The 14,850-nt window shown below is 51.7% G+C and overlaps 1 protein-coding gene across 1 annotated transcript; it reads right to left on the minus strand.

Moving 5' to 3' along the window:
* Positions 1-6,108: 6,108 nt before the first annotated feature.
* Positions 6,109-14,755, minus strand: NOA1 (nitric oxide associated 1). The gene is made up of 7 exons (XM_056337136.1): positions 13,779-14,755; positions 12,851-13,015; positions 11,800-11,996; positions 10,782-10,913; positions 8,535-8,651; positions 7,596-7,713; positions 6,109-7,014 (listed from the first exon to the last, which is right to left on the minus strand). Exons 1-7 carry the CDS (start codon positions 14,692-14,694, stop codon positions 6,809-6,811), a joined length of 1,851 nt encoding a protein of 616 aa, XP_056193111.1. The 5' UTR covers positions 14,695-14,755; the 3' UTR covers positions 6,109-6,808.
* Between the last annotated feature and the right edge of the window lie 95 nt (positions 14,756-14,850).

Genomic DNA, 14,850 nt, shown 5'->3' on the forward strand with positions numbered 1-14,850 from the left:
TCTCTGCCAGCCTGGACCTTTTAGAAAACCTGAGCTGTATTAGCCTGTGATGCTAACCTGCATTCTATGGCTTGGTCATTCTTCCCTCCTACTAACGCAGAACAACTCCTATTTGCCCAGGGATCAAGGTAAAGAATATTTGATGAACTTACGGAGATAATTGTATATGCAGCTGCTGCAGCTTTGAACAATTAGGGACGCTCCTGGAAGTGTAAGAATTGAGCTATTGTCTTCTCTGATTAAATGTTTCCTCATAAGCGATGCTCTCCCCACCCCCCGTCATTTTTGTCTGTCAGTGGGAATTTGGGTTTCTGACCATGCAGTTTGTCAGCAGCAAAGCGCAGGGTGCGGCGCTACGGTGGGACACAGCCTTGGAGGGCTGCAGGGTGGCAGGGGCTGTCGTCACCTGGGCAAGGGACAAGTTTGGGGTTGCTCCCCTTGAAGTCTTGTAGAGAGCATGCATGCAGTGTTTGGTAAAGCCTGTGTAAGGACGGAGCGGGGGTGGTAGCCGAGCCCACCCAGGGGCTGGGAGGGAGATGCTGTGAGCACATGGCTTGGAGGCGGCAGGGTCTGGGTACTTGGGTGCCTCCTCGCCCGTGCTGGGTGAGTTAATGATTTCAGACTGGATCGATGGAGGCGGCCCTGCCCTTTGTACCACCAGCTAGCGCTGCCCCCCACCCCCAGCAAGGTGTTCCGGGGACAAGCTCAATGAAATGAAAGAACACAGGTGGGTTGGCAACCTAAGAAACCATTTTCCCTTAAACCTGTAGTCAGCTAATCTTTTGCCTTGACTAACTCCTTGCACTTTGGCAGAAAACCTGCTCGTTTTCTCCTGGTAGACAGCCAGGAGAAAACCTGCTAGGCTGAAAAGATGCTTAGAAACTGCTTTATGCTAAGGGGTTTTTTTTACAGAACTGGGAAGCCGAGCACAAGTGCACGGCTCTGTGGTACCTTGCAGGCCAGCTTGAGCTCCTGCCCACACACCGAGGTGCCCAAAAAGTGAGTTAGCTCAAGTGGGGGATGGCTTGTATGGGGTCAGAGCAAGCTCATGTTGTAATTCAGCTGCCTTATTCAGGCTTTGCTGATGCTCGGAAGGAGCCAAAATGTTCCTGATTTTGGTTTGGTGGTTGGGCTTTGTTTGTTTTTAAAGCTTAGCCATGCTGACACAAGTGGCTTTGCCTTGTTCGTGTACACTATAACCCATACGGAGGAAAAGGTAATTCCAGAAGGGCAAAACCCTTCCCTTGGGGAGGTTATATTTTTGAGCTTGGTAGAGTGAGTTGCCTGCAACTCCCTCCTTTGCTGGAAGCACCAGACCTGCAGCAAGGCAGTGTTGAGGCAGTGCCCTAACACCCCTGGGCTCAAGCCAGGCGACTGAACTTGTCCCTTGCCCCCAGGCTGGTCAAAGGAGCCATTCTTGGTCTCCTTTAGCCCTGCATATGTCAGAGCACTCAAACTGCTGTCGCCCGCAGCAGAGGCTGTGCTGGAGGTGAGGGGACAGGCGAGCTTTGTGGCGGGGTTCATTTCCGTCACACGCAGGCCAAGGAGAGCTGTGGCAAAAAACTGAGTGGGAAGATGGTGACTGGTCCCTTGGTGAGGACGCCAGGGACAGGAACGTCGGCAGTGCCCTGTGGCTGGTTACAGAGCGGCAGGGCCACCTCCTGAGTGCTGGCGTAGGTGTGTGCTGCCTTAAGCAAGGACTCAGGACGTGAAACCGCCCAGGGGCAGTAATTTTTAAGCGAATATTTCAGGAGCCTATGCTTGCAGCACAGCATGCACTTGTGTGCACTTGCACGGCGCCGCTAACACACAGCTGTGGCATGGCAGGCAGCACCGCTCGCAGCATAGCACGTGCTCCCCCGCCATAGCACACGGTTGCCTGCCCTGGCTGCGCTGTGTTCAGCATCCCTGAGCCTGGCAGTTGTGGAGGAAAACCAAAAAGAAGGCTGAGCCCCTCTCCAATTACGGTGCTGGGTGTCCAGGTTCTAATAAAGGCCTCTATGCTACTGTAGTCCTTCCAAAGGGCACAAAGCTCGGAGCTGGCCAGAAAAACCCTGCAGGTTTGAGGGTTTCTTTTTTTTTTTTTCTTTTTCTCGTCTTTCTTGATTTCAGTGCTGCCTGGTGAGGCTGGTCTGGGGACCTGAGGCACAGAATAATTCAATGATGTGGCCGCAGCCACACCGTGGCACCCAATATGTGGCATGGGACATTACCACCAACTCATCCTCAGCAGCAGCTGGTCAAGAATTTCCCCTGGTGCTTGAGGACACTGCTAGCTGACCTGCACAGATACAGCTGTCCCCTGCCACTGGAGGAACCACTGGGACAGGTCAATGCACCACCAAGGGCATGGACCTACCACCGAGTTTCTGCTCCAGCACCAGTCGTGTGTTGGGCAACCTCCAGCAGTTCAGCTACAAGATCAGTGAAGACAGTTGCTGGTGAGAGATGTTTATGGGCAATTACAAGTTGTGAATCACACGAAAATCAGCAGGAAGCAGATGCTCCATACTTCTAGTCCATCAGGCTCCCAGCCCCATGCACTTCTCCCCACGTTACAGGCTATTTTGGGAGCATTGACAGTGGGCAAAATTTCAGACTTTGCATGGGACTTGTTCTGCTCTCACCATGAAGAGCAGCAGCTATTTTTCTAGGCTGGGAGTCCCCAGCCATGGGCAGCTCTGAAAAGAGAATAGCCACCGGGCAGGGAAAGGAAGCTGCTTTTTTTTTGGGGGGGGGTGAGCTGGCGCCACATCGGATGCGTGCCAAAGCAAACCAACCCGCAGGCTCCCAGCTGTGGTGGCACGTCCCTGCTTGCAGGGCAGCGGGGAGATGCAGCCCTGCCTTGCCTGGCCCAGCTTTGCACTTTGCCGGGAGGTCAAGGAGCACCCTCGTCCAGGTACGCAGACCCCCCCAGGTGCTGTAACCCCCCCACTGGCACACCCAGCCAGCTTTAGCCCTTACCCATTCGAACCTGTCCTTCTGTAGGATTTCACCTGCGTTTTAACTAACTACCCCATGGGGAGCTGTGAGCTGGTTTTCTGTGCAGTTCTCCTGCAAACTGAGCGGTTCTGCTGAATCTGCTCTTCTGGTGCAGCCGGAGATGATTGCACCCTGCTAGTGCACACTGGGACACCCATGAAGAGCAGACCTTTCCAGGCGCTTGGACCTTCCCAGCCTTCTCCTTATACCTCAGTTTTGCACAGACTCAAACCACCTTCGCTTTTGACTCCTGTGCAAAGATGAAATTGGCCATGGTCCACAGGCATGGTAAAAATTGTCTTACCTTTCAGGCTGTCTGGCATAAACCAGACATGAACCCTCCCTTTGAGAAGCATTTCCAAGCAGGTCTTCAGCTCCAGTGTAATTCAGCCCTGGGAGCTTATAAAAGGCATGTCTTTGCTTTCATTGAGGCACTAATTGCTTCCACATTACAACCTCCTGCGTGCGGAGGTTTAGCACGGGTCAGGAGCACCCGTTTTTTGTTCCCAGCTGGGGCTGTCGCTAGCTGGCTGCTGCTTTTGTGGCACAGCACGGCTTTTGCAAAAGCCCTACAGCACCCGCCCAGCACCAAGCCCCTGTGCTGCCCCAGCTCACTGCTTGCATGTCTGGGTTGGATGCAAAAGGATGCTGGGCATGGGAGGTGTGCATGCCCCCTCCCTGCACATCTCCATTCTGGCAGCAAGACTTTTCTCCTGGGTATGCCTCCGGCACCCCCTGAGCCCACGTGCAGCCCACCTGTCCTTATAGAAAGGCTTGGGGTTTTTTTGTTTTGGGTTTTTTTGTTTTTTTTTTTAATTATTATTTCAAAACCAGGGGACCTGCTACACCAGACACTTGCCTTGGCTGCAGTTTTTCACATCCAGCCCCTGGGCTGAGGACCACCGCTGTGACAGAGGCAGGTCTTCCAGCTGCTCTTTCTGCATGCAGAGCTTGTTTGCCTTTCATGTTGTGCTTTTCCCAGACGTACAGCAGCAGAGGAATGTTATAGGGGATGCCTGGTTTGGATTTGTCAAGCTAGTTTGAACAGACCGCAGCCAGACCCTTGTCGTGCCTCCCAGTTTAGCTGAAAGCAACGTGCCTTTTTCCATGCCTTTTTCCATGCCTGCTTGCCTGGGATTGCTCCACATAACCCCAACAAGTGAGGAGGTGCAAGCTTCTGCTTTCCACTGTTTTACCCCCCCCCACCCCCACCCCCACCCCATTACATCAACTGTGTTACTGGCATGAGACAGGTTCTCCTCAAGGCACAAAATGTTGTGTATCTGTGCGACAGTGTAAGCAAAACCCAGTGCCTGTGTTAGCTCTGGCTGGAAATGTCATTTTAGGCAGCAAGATGGGGCTGGTGCCAGGTTTCTGCAGGCTGGCCCTGTTGAGCTGTCTGAACATAGCTGCAGTGCAGGCTGGTGAAAAGGCAGGTTTTGCCATCAGCCAAATTAAAGCGACTTCTCCAGCCCAGGCTGCACACCCACCAAGGAGCGTGGACAGACAGTGTTGGGAGGGGGAGCTGGAGTAATGCCCCGCCGGGCTACTCCCAGGCCCAGCACTGGGGCCAGCAGCCCATCAAAGGTCCATCTGCACAAGCCTAGAGATGGACAGGGGCACAATGGCAGACAGGAACCCAACTGAAGGACTCCTGAGGAACGAACAGCCCTTTCAGGCCATCAGCCCCTCTGTCCAGGAGCAAAACCCATCACTGTACGTCTTTGTCTTGGAGGAGTTCATCAATGTTTATAAACACTTGGAGGGATGGTGCATAGAGGACGGAGCCAGGCTCTTTCCAGCGGTGCCCAGTGACAGGACCTGAGGCAATGGGCACAAACAGAAACACGGGAGGTGCAGTCTGAACATCAGGTAGCGCTTCTTTACCGTGAGGGTGATGCAGCCCTGGCACAGGTTGCCCAGGGAGGTTGTGGAGTCTCCATCCTTAGAGAGGATGGTAAAAAAACAGCTAGACGCAGCACTGGGGAGGCTGCTCTAGGTGGCCCTGCTTGAGCAGGGGACTTGGACCAGGAGACCTCTAGAGGTCACTTCAACCTCAACCGTACCATGAGTCTGTGTATCATGGAGCTCTCCAGGTCACCTTTTGGGCTAAGGAGGATAGCTGTCTAGGGGCATGGCACATATCAGGGCATGCAGGGGAAGAACACCTCGAGATTGCACAGGACTTGTTCAGGGGAGGAATCAAAGGTGAGAAAAGGAAGGGATTTAGGGGACAAGTGTGGGAAATAAGAGGGGTAAGGGGTTAAAGAGGGCTAGCTGTGTGTAGTGAGCTCACCAGTATGCTTGTCTGGCCGTGTCCTGCACCTGATCAGCACAATCTGTCCTCTGTCCTCATTAAATGCCTTTCCTTCCTGGGTGAGGGCTCTGTACTCTGTGTCCACGTGTGTGTACGGGAACGTGAAGGCAGCAACTGGAATCAGACCGTGTGTGTCTGCGTGCTGTGTGTCCCTGGTGCTGCAGCTGAAGTGGGGACAGGCACGCTACCGCTGGTGAAGATCAAGCTGGACTAGCTGGAGAACAGGTGAAACAGACTGGGAGAAAAGGGATGTGGGAGTCTCCAAGGGCCAGCTCAGGGCATCAGAGCACCTGGATGGCTCAATGAGAGCGTAAGGCATCAGTAGTGTGGCCAGCTGTGGGTATATTGGCAAGACCAACTGTACCCATAACTGGAGTGGGGCTGCAGCCGCAGGGCCTCACATCTCCAGGTGTCAGCAACTGGGCAAGTGGCATCACCATCTGGCCCAGCAGCTGGAGGGATCCACCGTGTGTGTGTGTCTCTGTGTGCACACATGCATGCATACAGGCCATTGGCGCTGTCTGTGTTTGCATTAAGGGCCGTGTGTCTGCCTGTGATCTGTGTGGCCAGACACGTATGTGGTGTATATGTTGCACTCTGTGCCTACTGGGAATACATCTTCAGCCTCGCTAGTGGCTGGACCTGGCAGGATGGAACGGCAGCAGCCTCACCTCTCTTCAACTGTCAGGCCCGGCATGATACGCTTTTCTCTAACACTGGCCTTCCTGCCGGAGCTTTCATGTAGTTAGCAGGATGCTTATGCCCACACAAGCATGCTTTGTCAGCGATTTGAAAACGATACGAAGGAGTAAAGTTTTTGAAATGTTTTATTCTACACCTCAGTTTCAGAAACCTTTACACAAGCTACAGAAACCAAATCAAAGCAGTGAGTTGCAAAAGTTTCCTCTTCAGGCATATGAGCTGACCTGCTTTTCATTAGTTTACCCTTCCTATGTCCAAGAGCAGGGCATTGCACTCCCTTGGACTGAAAGAACCTGATTTCTGGTCAATGTTGTTGAATTCCTATCAGCCACTAGTAGGGTCATATCCACACTGGAGCAATTCCCCGCTCCTCCCCACTCCCTCCACCTCCTTCACCCTTGGAAACACTGTAACACCTCCAAGACAAGTTGATTTCTGACCTGTGGGAGCATGTCTGCAAGAGAAGGCCTACTCTATCAGCAGCAACACCAGCCCAGGGCAGGCAGGTGAGCTTCCATCCTGTATTTCAAGAGGGAACAGGTACGTGGATTTGCTCACAGGTACTGGCAGGTCCCAGGGAGAAGCTGTTTCACCTCTCACAGCAAGGCACCAGCCAGGCAGCTCATTCAGAACGGCTGCAGTGCAGCAGCTGGATCAGGCGTGGACTTGCAGAGTTCCCCCAGGCCTGCTTTCAAATATGTGCCCATCTGCCTTTAAAAAGGAGTCCAAGCTCCCTGGAACAACAATAAGCAACAAGGCTCTCCAGAGGCTGTTCTGTCTTCTGCCTTGCTCAGATGATGGGAAGTGCTATCTCCTCCCTGTGATTTTCAGGTTTTCCACTGTGGAGGGAGGCCTTTTGGTCCTGTAGGCAGCAGTGCCTGCGATGCGGGCTCCTCTGATGGTACTGATGTATGGCAAAAGGGGAGGCTCCCGCACCACCAGTGCGGTGCCCCTGGGAGTATAGGCTCGGAGCAGCAGTTCCTCTTTCGCGTGAGCCGTCACAGCCACCCAGCCTGCACAGCCAAGAAACCCACAGTCAGCCAGACAATCACTAGGATCAAAATGAGGGTTCTGACACAAACGCAGTGCCTCCCATGTTGGCTAAGAACCTGAGCTACCCAAGTGTGATTTGTTTGAGAAATCAAGCTCAAAGGTAATACCCAGCCCTTTCCCAACAGAAGGCAGCACCTAACCACAACTTACACTCCCCAGACACAGTTCTTTCCTGATGAACAGAAGAGGAACGGTGGGAACTACCAAAACCACAGTAATAAAGCTTTCCAATCCATGGTGCTTTCCCTCTCAGCTGGACAGCTGACAGTGTCACAGCCATTCCTGATGCTGTGGAACTTGCATGGCAGCCAGAGCATAAAGTATTCCAGTGCTGTTGTCCTGTACAAGCACGGCTGCCAATCTCCATTCTTGGAGGTTGCCAAGCCTCAGCTGGACAAAGTCAAGGCTGCCCTGATTTTGTGTTGGTAACAGTACTGCTCTGAGCAGGAAATACGGCTTCAACCCTTCAGAGGCCTCTTCCCATCAAAGTTTCTACGATGCAGACTCCATAAAGCAAACTAATGAAAAAATATTATATTACCTGCAGAGGAAAGCTTGATATCTGCGACTGCCTCAGTGGTACCAACTCCTTTCAGTGTAATGTCCTGAGGGACAAGTGGGGGGAACTCTTTCATTCGTTCTTCCCCACCCATGGGAACCTAAGATCAAAACATGGAGAAAAGATGTAACAGTCAAGAGATGCTTCAGCACTCCTACCTTAAACTGGTGAACAAGGCACAAGTAGGAATAAAGATATTAGACCACTGTTAGCCAAGAGCTGGCCTGAATACCCTACAGAAGTTATTTCGGGTTTGCCAAGACCAGAATCAAGATCACACCTGGACCAATCCAGTGAGAGCTCAAGATGTAAGCAAAGATGGGAGTGCCCACTGCAGGACCCAGCTGGCGGCTCAAGCCAGCCAGCTTGATGTGAGTGACAGCACTTGCTCTCGATGTGCACAGGAATGGAGCTACCACTCAAGAACAGTTCACCCTGTCCCACTCGATCTGCACATGCTACACAGTATGTGGCAACAGCAAGGAAAAAGTCAGACCACCAAAAGATGAAGGGAAGTGCAAAGGATGCGGTAGGGAAAGAATAAGGAAGGTACATTTTTTAGCTGCAATCTGTTCTAAAACCTCAACCTGAAGTTTGCCATTGAAAATATCCCCATTGCTGCCTGCGCTTTAAGGCTGTTCAAAAAAACCCAAGCATCACAGAACACAGCACTGCAAATCTTATCAGCCTGAACAGAGGCTCTGCTGAAAATGCATCATCTTGCGTGCTCTCTCCTAACACAGCCGCAGCCAGGCAGTCTGCAAGACTGCTCCACATTGCAGATCTCTACTCACCCACTACAGAAGTCCCAAACTCCTGACACATGCTGGGTTTCCCCATCTGCTGCACCCCAGACAGGGCACTTCACCAGGTGGGATGGCCTGCCTGCCACCAAGAGCCCACAACAGCACCTCCTCTTACCTTTAGGAACTCTTCGGCAGCATGCTTCTCATAGATGGCATCTGCATTACTCAGGGTAGCAATGCGGACTGGCAACAGGTTAGAAGCCATGACAGTAAACCAGGCAGGCTTTTCTCCCTGAAATAAATAACAAGGAGAGACTGTTACTTATGACGACATAAAAGCAGCCCTGAATTGCTCTTTCCTGCTCCGTTTCTCTTCTGCATGTTGAAAATGTTTGGCTGATGTCCCCTCCTTGTCTGAGGGGCCCTTACCTCTGTCACTGCAGACCAGCCAGGGTTTACATAAACAGGGGAGCTGAGCTTTCAGGAGAGAAGTGCCCATGGCTTGACCATCCTGCCTCAAAGTACCCCCAATAACACATCCCCTGCCATCACACCTGCTCAGCTCAGGCAAATCATCCAAGAGTTATCTTTGCTCTTGTTTAATCCCAAAGAATAAACTCAGTGTGGTTATTTAGCATGAGAGGTGATGGATGTCTCCTGTTTGGTGCTTCTTCTGCCACTTTACATTTCTAACACGCACCTCTCATCAAACCATACTTGGTTCCAAGCTGCTCTCAAGCTATGCAAAGACTGAACGTGGAACAATTTCAGCAGGCACTCTCATCACTTCTGCATGCACAGCAAACAAGATCAGAGAGGGGAGAGACATCTACAAAAACTGCTAGCAACCTGAAATAAGGAAACTCAAGTATGGCAATTCCTTCAAGTTCATCAAAGACCTAATCTGAGGCAGAGGCTCCTCTGTCATGATCTGAGCACAACTGTCTTCCTTCAAGGTCTCTGGAGGATGTAGATACACAAGACATACAGCAATGCAGGGAGATAGATACCAAGGACTTGCAGGGCCTAAACATGCACAGCTCAGCTTGGTAGGAGCAGCATTACATGGAGAACAGGCTTATAGCACAAAGCCTAACTGCCAACCCTGCTGCACTGGACACGTCTCTGAGCCTGATCCTCTCATCAGGAGATGATGTGACACTTCTTTACCCTGACCTCAGGTTCCCCAGGCTGCCACCAGCTGTGTTCTCGACAACTCCCAAGAACATAAGTCATCCCTCATGACAGAACAAGCCTTGGACAGCCCTGCGATTGCCTGACCTTGCAGTGTTTCTGCAGAGGGTGTTTACTGCCAGCAAGTTGTCACCTGCACCACCATCGTACTCTGTCAGGAATGCAAATTCAGGTGCTTTCTTGAGTCCCTGACAGTGCCCAACCAACCTGCCTAGGAAGTTCTTTTCCGAGGGCTTTGCCCAAGACAGCATTGATAAAGACAGTTTGTCTTCTGCTGGGTTGCTATCCTCACAAACAGCATTTTTTCCGAGTAAGGCATTATTCCTCTGTGCTGCCAAGCCATTTTTTGGGATGGGGCTCTGTATGCTCACCTTAACTATGATGGTGTTATGCCATACTGGTGTGCTATTACTTACAGAATGCGGCCCCCTCCATCTTTCTGGCTTTCTTCCAGCAAGTTGAGAGTGTCCCAAGAAAAGTACCAATTCAACATTTCTATGGTGATCTTAGAAAGCTGACTGAAACAAAGTAATAGCCATACACACACTCCCTTCCCAAAATAGGGCAAACTACTGAGGAAGGCATTATTCTAAGTGCTAGACCCAAAACTCAAAGAAACCACCCCTTCCAGAGGAAACATAATGGGAAGTCAGCTCCGCACAGTTCAGTAAAGGTGTATGGCATGAGATTTCTAATAAATGGAAGAAATCAGCAGGGACACACACACAGCACCTTTAAAAATATTTTTACAGAATACATGTACGTTTAATTGCTTCCCTGGGCAAATTCTTCAGAGAGGTCTGTGTCAGGGAAGAAAAACACCCATGGCTTTTCTCTCTTGGAGGACAGCTTTCACAAAACACAGAAATGAGGAAATCCACCTATCTTCCCAGTTAATTCTGTCACCCTCCTTCCTTCGTCCCTCCCTCCCTCCCTCGTGTCTTTGTAGGGTTATGGGAAGCATGTTAAAATGAAGGCCTTTGCCAGCACTCAAAAGCAGTTACTGTTATACAATAAATATTGCACATTGGTAACAAGTATCAAACCTTTCTAAGGCAACTCCCCATCCCAAGGCATTTTGACTTTATGCAGTGCTTGATGAACAGATTCATCATCTCAAAAGCAGCAAAGAAAGGTTCTAGGAAAGCTACCCAGAAAGACTTGTATCATCTAGTACTATAGTAAGAGATGAAGGGCTTGCTCACAAAATCCTTTCTTCTTCCCTTACCTGCAAGTAGTCTACACGTCCCAAGGCTGCTAAAAACAAGACCATTCCTGGTCTGAGAATAAAGGTCCGTGGAATGATGGCCTGTGTTGGCAAAACCAGCTTTACTTCTTTCTCTGTCAGGAGATTTAAAACCTGCAAAATAAATTGTACTGCTGCAACTCATTCCAGATGTTTCAATGGGGACAATGAAATGAATATTGGCATTATATTGATAGAAGAAAAAGATCAAGTAGAGCAGTGTGAAAAACATCTGACAGAACAGTTCAATTCTGGTCCACACAGTAAGTGAGAAGCAGGAGGAGGCAGGGATGTCACCAGTCCCCATGGCAATGCAGGGTCCATAACAACTACACAGCCTCAGTACAGTCCTTGCACTTCATGCTCTTCAGAACTTTCCTATCTCCTTGCACTTTTTAATCTTCCCAAAAAAGATGACCTGCAGCTCTGCACAGATATCAAAGCAATCAAAAATCAAAACATGACTTTTTTTGGATGTGTGCGCTACACCAGCACTGGCTTCAGAGCCACTGCTCTACTGAAACACTGAGGTAGGCCTGATGTATTTGAGCTATTAACAGGAGCACTGCAGATCCTGTTAGCTTTGGGAGAATGCTTTTGCAAAGATTTGTTTCAGTCACACCCTGGTTATTCTCCTAAGCTCCACCTTTTTCAGTAGGCTGGTAGAGCTAAAAGAGTGCAAACTTCATTGGGTGATGCTGGTATAAACTTGCTTACAGCCTTATCGCTTACTTCCCTTCATTTAGACGTTAAAGAAAGTTTGATGATGCAATCACATAGTTCCTTTGCAAAGATCACAGTATGTGCTATTCAGAAATGCAGCAGTGTTAACACAATGAACCCTTCCCAAGTAAATACAAACCATATTTTAAAACAACTGCCCAAACCAAAAGAATCTCAACCCCAGGACTGCTGCATGAATACTCTCATAAGCACAGCTAAGGCAGAACAGTCCTCCCAAACCATGTCATCCCAAAACACAATACCACAGGGTACCTACACAGTTTTCCTTTATGATCCCTGGAGTGTCAAAACACCAGCGAGCATCCTTCACTTCGTTGTCTGAGAACTCCTCTCTTTCCTCACGCTTCCCAGGGGAATGTCTGGGATCTTCATCTATGCTGTAGGAGAGCATGTCAGGATCAAAGTCAACCACAGAGCTAGACTTCTGCCGTTGAAATGTTCTTCCAACTCTTCCTGGATTAAAATGAAAGGTTTTCTGGTAATTAACTTGCCTTTCCTTCAACGGGACATCTGTCCCTTCCCTTGCTTAAGAGATGCACGCTGGTAAAATAAAGGTGATACAGATACTATGTGGCTAGAAATGTCTGTGTTCAAAAGCCAAGATGCTAAGAAATCCCTTCAATAATTCTTGCTTGGTACTCCTCAAGCCCCAAAATCTTAGCAGGGGCCAGATTACACACACTCCATTTTTTCCATTTTACAGTGAAGGAGGCTGCCTTTTTTCAGTGCCTTACACTGTCAAACACAGAAATACTTGAAAATCAGAGCTACCTGCTGGCAACCCCCTCTTCTGGATACATACTAAAATGATATACAAGCACCGTGGCCTGCAGCCAAAACATGATTATTTCAAAATGAAACTTGTTTTCTTCCTTTGGGAATGAGAATGGCCTATAATGCAGTATCACTGTGAACTACTAAGCTATCAGAACTAGGTTAGCAGATGCTGATGGGAGGTGCACTGCACAGAGGAAACCTCTGCAATGCTACTACAACAGCCAAAAACAAGTACTCAAAATAAATATTAATGATGCTATTTACAGAGGAGCTAGAGATCTTGCATCCATTACTCAGGGAACAAAACTAGTCAAAATAACCTGAATGCAAGTTTGGGAAATTTTTATTGCTACTATAGAGAGCATGTTCTTCCTACAATTAAATGGAAATCAGCTCTTTCAGAGTGGGAAGAAATTACTTGCCAAAACCAGCTGTGTTCTACAGCAAATTGAAGAGTTAACAGTACTTTGTGTAATGCAGTACTTACATAGGGGCAGAGGGGCAATTCCTTTTACTAAGGCAATACTCACCCACTAAGTAACCTTGTTTTTTAAGGCGATTAAGGTACTTTTTTTCTTCACTGCTTAGCTGATCTTCTGTTTTTGTTGCCTCCTCTTTCAACCTCTCCTGCCTTCGGAATATCCTGTCACATGTAGGATTAATAATTGGAAATTTCAACAGGTTCAGTGTTGTTCCTGCAAAAAACCAGAATGCACATTTGGGCCTCTGACTACCTAGCACATTTAAGTTCCGAGGAGAAGAAAAAAAAACAAAACCAAAACTTCGCAACTTTTGGATGAAACCCAGTAACATCAAGTTGGAGGTGGAACTACAGCTGTTCCCATAAAGTACTAGTCTCTCCAGCCAGGGTAGCACACGAGGCATCCATCTGCTTGAGATCTGCTCTCACCTATGGCTTGATGAAATGGGTCTCTAAGCCAAGTGGTGCCAAAAGACTGACCATACACCCCAGGCAAGTCCCACCTCCAGGAAGCTTGGTTTGGCCTATGACTGTTTTACAGGTGCTCACCAGCTTGCCTCCTGGTCTCTCTAGACCTGAGGGCACCCCCAGTTGCTAGGGACATGGCAAGGCACAAAGACTGGGTACTGTCCCCACTGGCAGGGGAGCACGCAGCCCAGCTCTGGTTTACCAGCCCCCTTAGCGCTGAGATGTACGGCACCCTCTGTGCGCACTTCCCACCCTCGCTGCCCCAAGGAAGGTGACGACTGAAAGCACGGCACAGCACTGGAGCTTGCTGCCCCGAGGAAGGTGATTGAAATCACAGCACAGCACTGGAGCTTGCTGCCCACAATAGTGATGCTTCAAGGTGGTGGGCACCCATTCGGTGACAGGTCCTCTCGCCCCAGGGCAGCCCTGCGGGAGGCCCGGGGCTAGGCAGCCCGAGTGCCCAACACTGTGTGTGATTCCACCGTGAGGGGAAAAGCGGCGCCCCTGACCTGGCCAAGAGGAGATGGTGGCCCTGTTGATGATGTCAGGGGCACGGGTCTTGCAGTAGTCAGAGTACAAGAGGATGTTGAAGAGCGTTGACTTGCCGGAGTTGGTGGCACCCAGCAGGTAGACGTCACCGGCGCACTTCCAGGACTGCTGCAGCCGGCTGATCAGCCCCTCCAGACCGAAGCCCGTCTTAGCACTCACCAGGCGGATGTCCACCAGCGGGGCTCCGTGCAGGCCGGCCTGGGCGCAGGCCGCCGCCACCCGCTGCCGCAGCCGCCCCAGGTGCCCGGGGGAGTCGGCGGGCAGCAGGTCTACCTTGTTGCCTACCACCAGCAGCCCGGCAGCGTTGGCGTCGGGGCCCAGCAGCCCCAGTAGCTGGGGGAGCACCGGGTCGGGCAGCTCCAGCACGTCGAGGAGGTAGAGGAGGAGCGGGCCGCGGCCGTGGCGCGGGGGGCGGCGCAGAGCGGCGCTCACCACCTGCCGGTGCTGCTCGGGCGGCAGCTGCAGCCGCAGGGCCCGGCCGTAGCGGGCCAGCCACCAGCACCGCTGGCAGACGGCGCCCCGCAGCCCCGCCGCGCCCTCCGACAGGCTCCGGTACTTCTCCGCCGGCACGAAGCCTGGCGCCGCACCGTCGCGGCACTGCAGCTCGGCCCCGCAGCCCGAGCAGCTCACGCCGCTCGGCGGCACCGAAGGGTCGGGCCGCCCCGCCGCCACCGGGCCCCGCTCCCGCCGCTCCCTGCCCGGCTTCCCCTCCCGGCGGCGCGCCGCTACCGCCGCTGCCTCGTCCGGGTCCGGCTCATACTCGAGGAAGACAAACCGCTCCTCCTCACCCCTGCCCGCCGCCCCACGCCGCGGCAGCGGGAGCCAGGGCCGGGCGCGGCCCAGGCGGGCCAGCAGCGCCGGGGCCAGGCGGTGCATGGCGGGCCCGGCGCCCAACGGCGGGGCGGGGGGGAAGGGGAGGGGAGGGCAGGGCAGGGGAGGGGAGGGCAGGGCAGGGCAGGGGGCGGCTGCCAGCCGCGCGTGCGCAGCCCCGCTGCCTTCTGGGAGACGGCGCGCACAGCCGCCCCGCCCCGC

Source organism: Falco biarmicus, chromosome 1 (assembly GCF_023638135.1).
Source record: "Falco biarmicus isolate bFalBia1 chromosome 1, bFalBia1.pri, whole genome shotgun sequence".
Taxonomy (NCBI): domain Eukaryota; kingdom Metazoa; phylum Chordata; class Aves; order Falconiformes; family Falconidae; genus Falco; species Falco biarmicus.

What these genes read in the sequence shown, in the direction of transcription:
- NOA1 (XM_056337136.1), bottom strand. Translation starts at nt 14,694, where the DNA reads ATGCACCGCCTGGCCCCGGCGCTGCTGGCCCGCCTGGGCCGCGCCCGG. An exon ending in CACCATCTCCTCTTGGCCAG is followed by an intron (nt 13,016 to 13,778) that starts GTCAGGGGCGCC and finishes GGTTTTTTGCAG; the next exon opens with GAACAACACTGAACCTGTTG. An exon ending in GACGTGTAGACTACTTGCAG is followed by an intron (nt 8,652 to 10,781) that starts GTAAGGGAAGAA and finishes TATTTATTTCAG; the next exon opens with GGAGAAAAGCCTGCCTGGTT.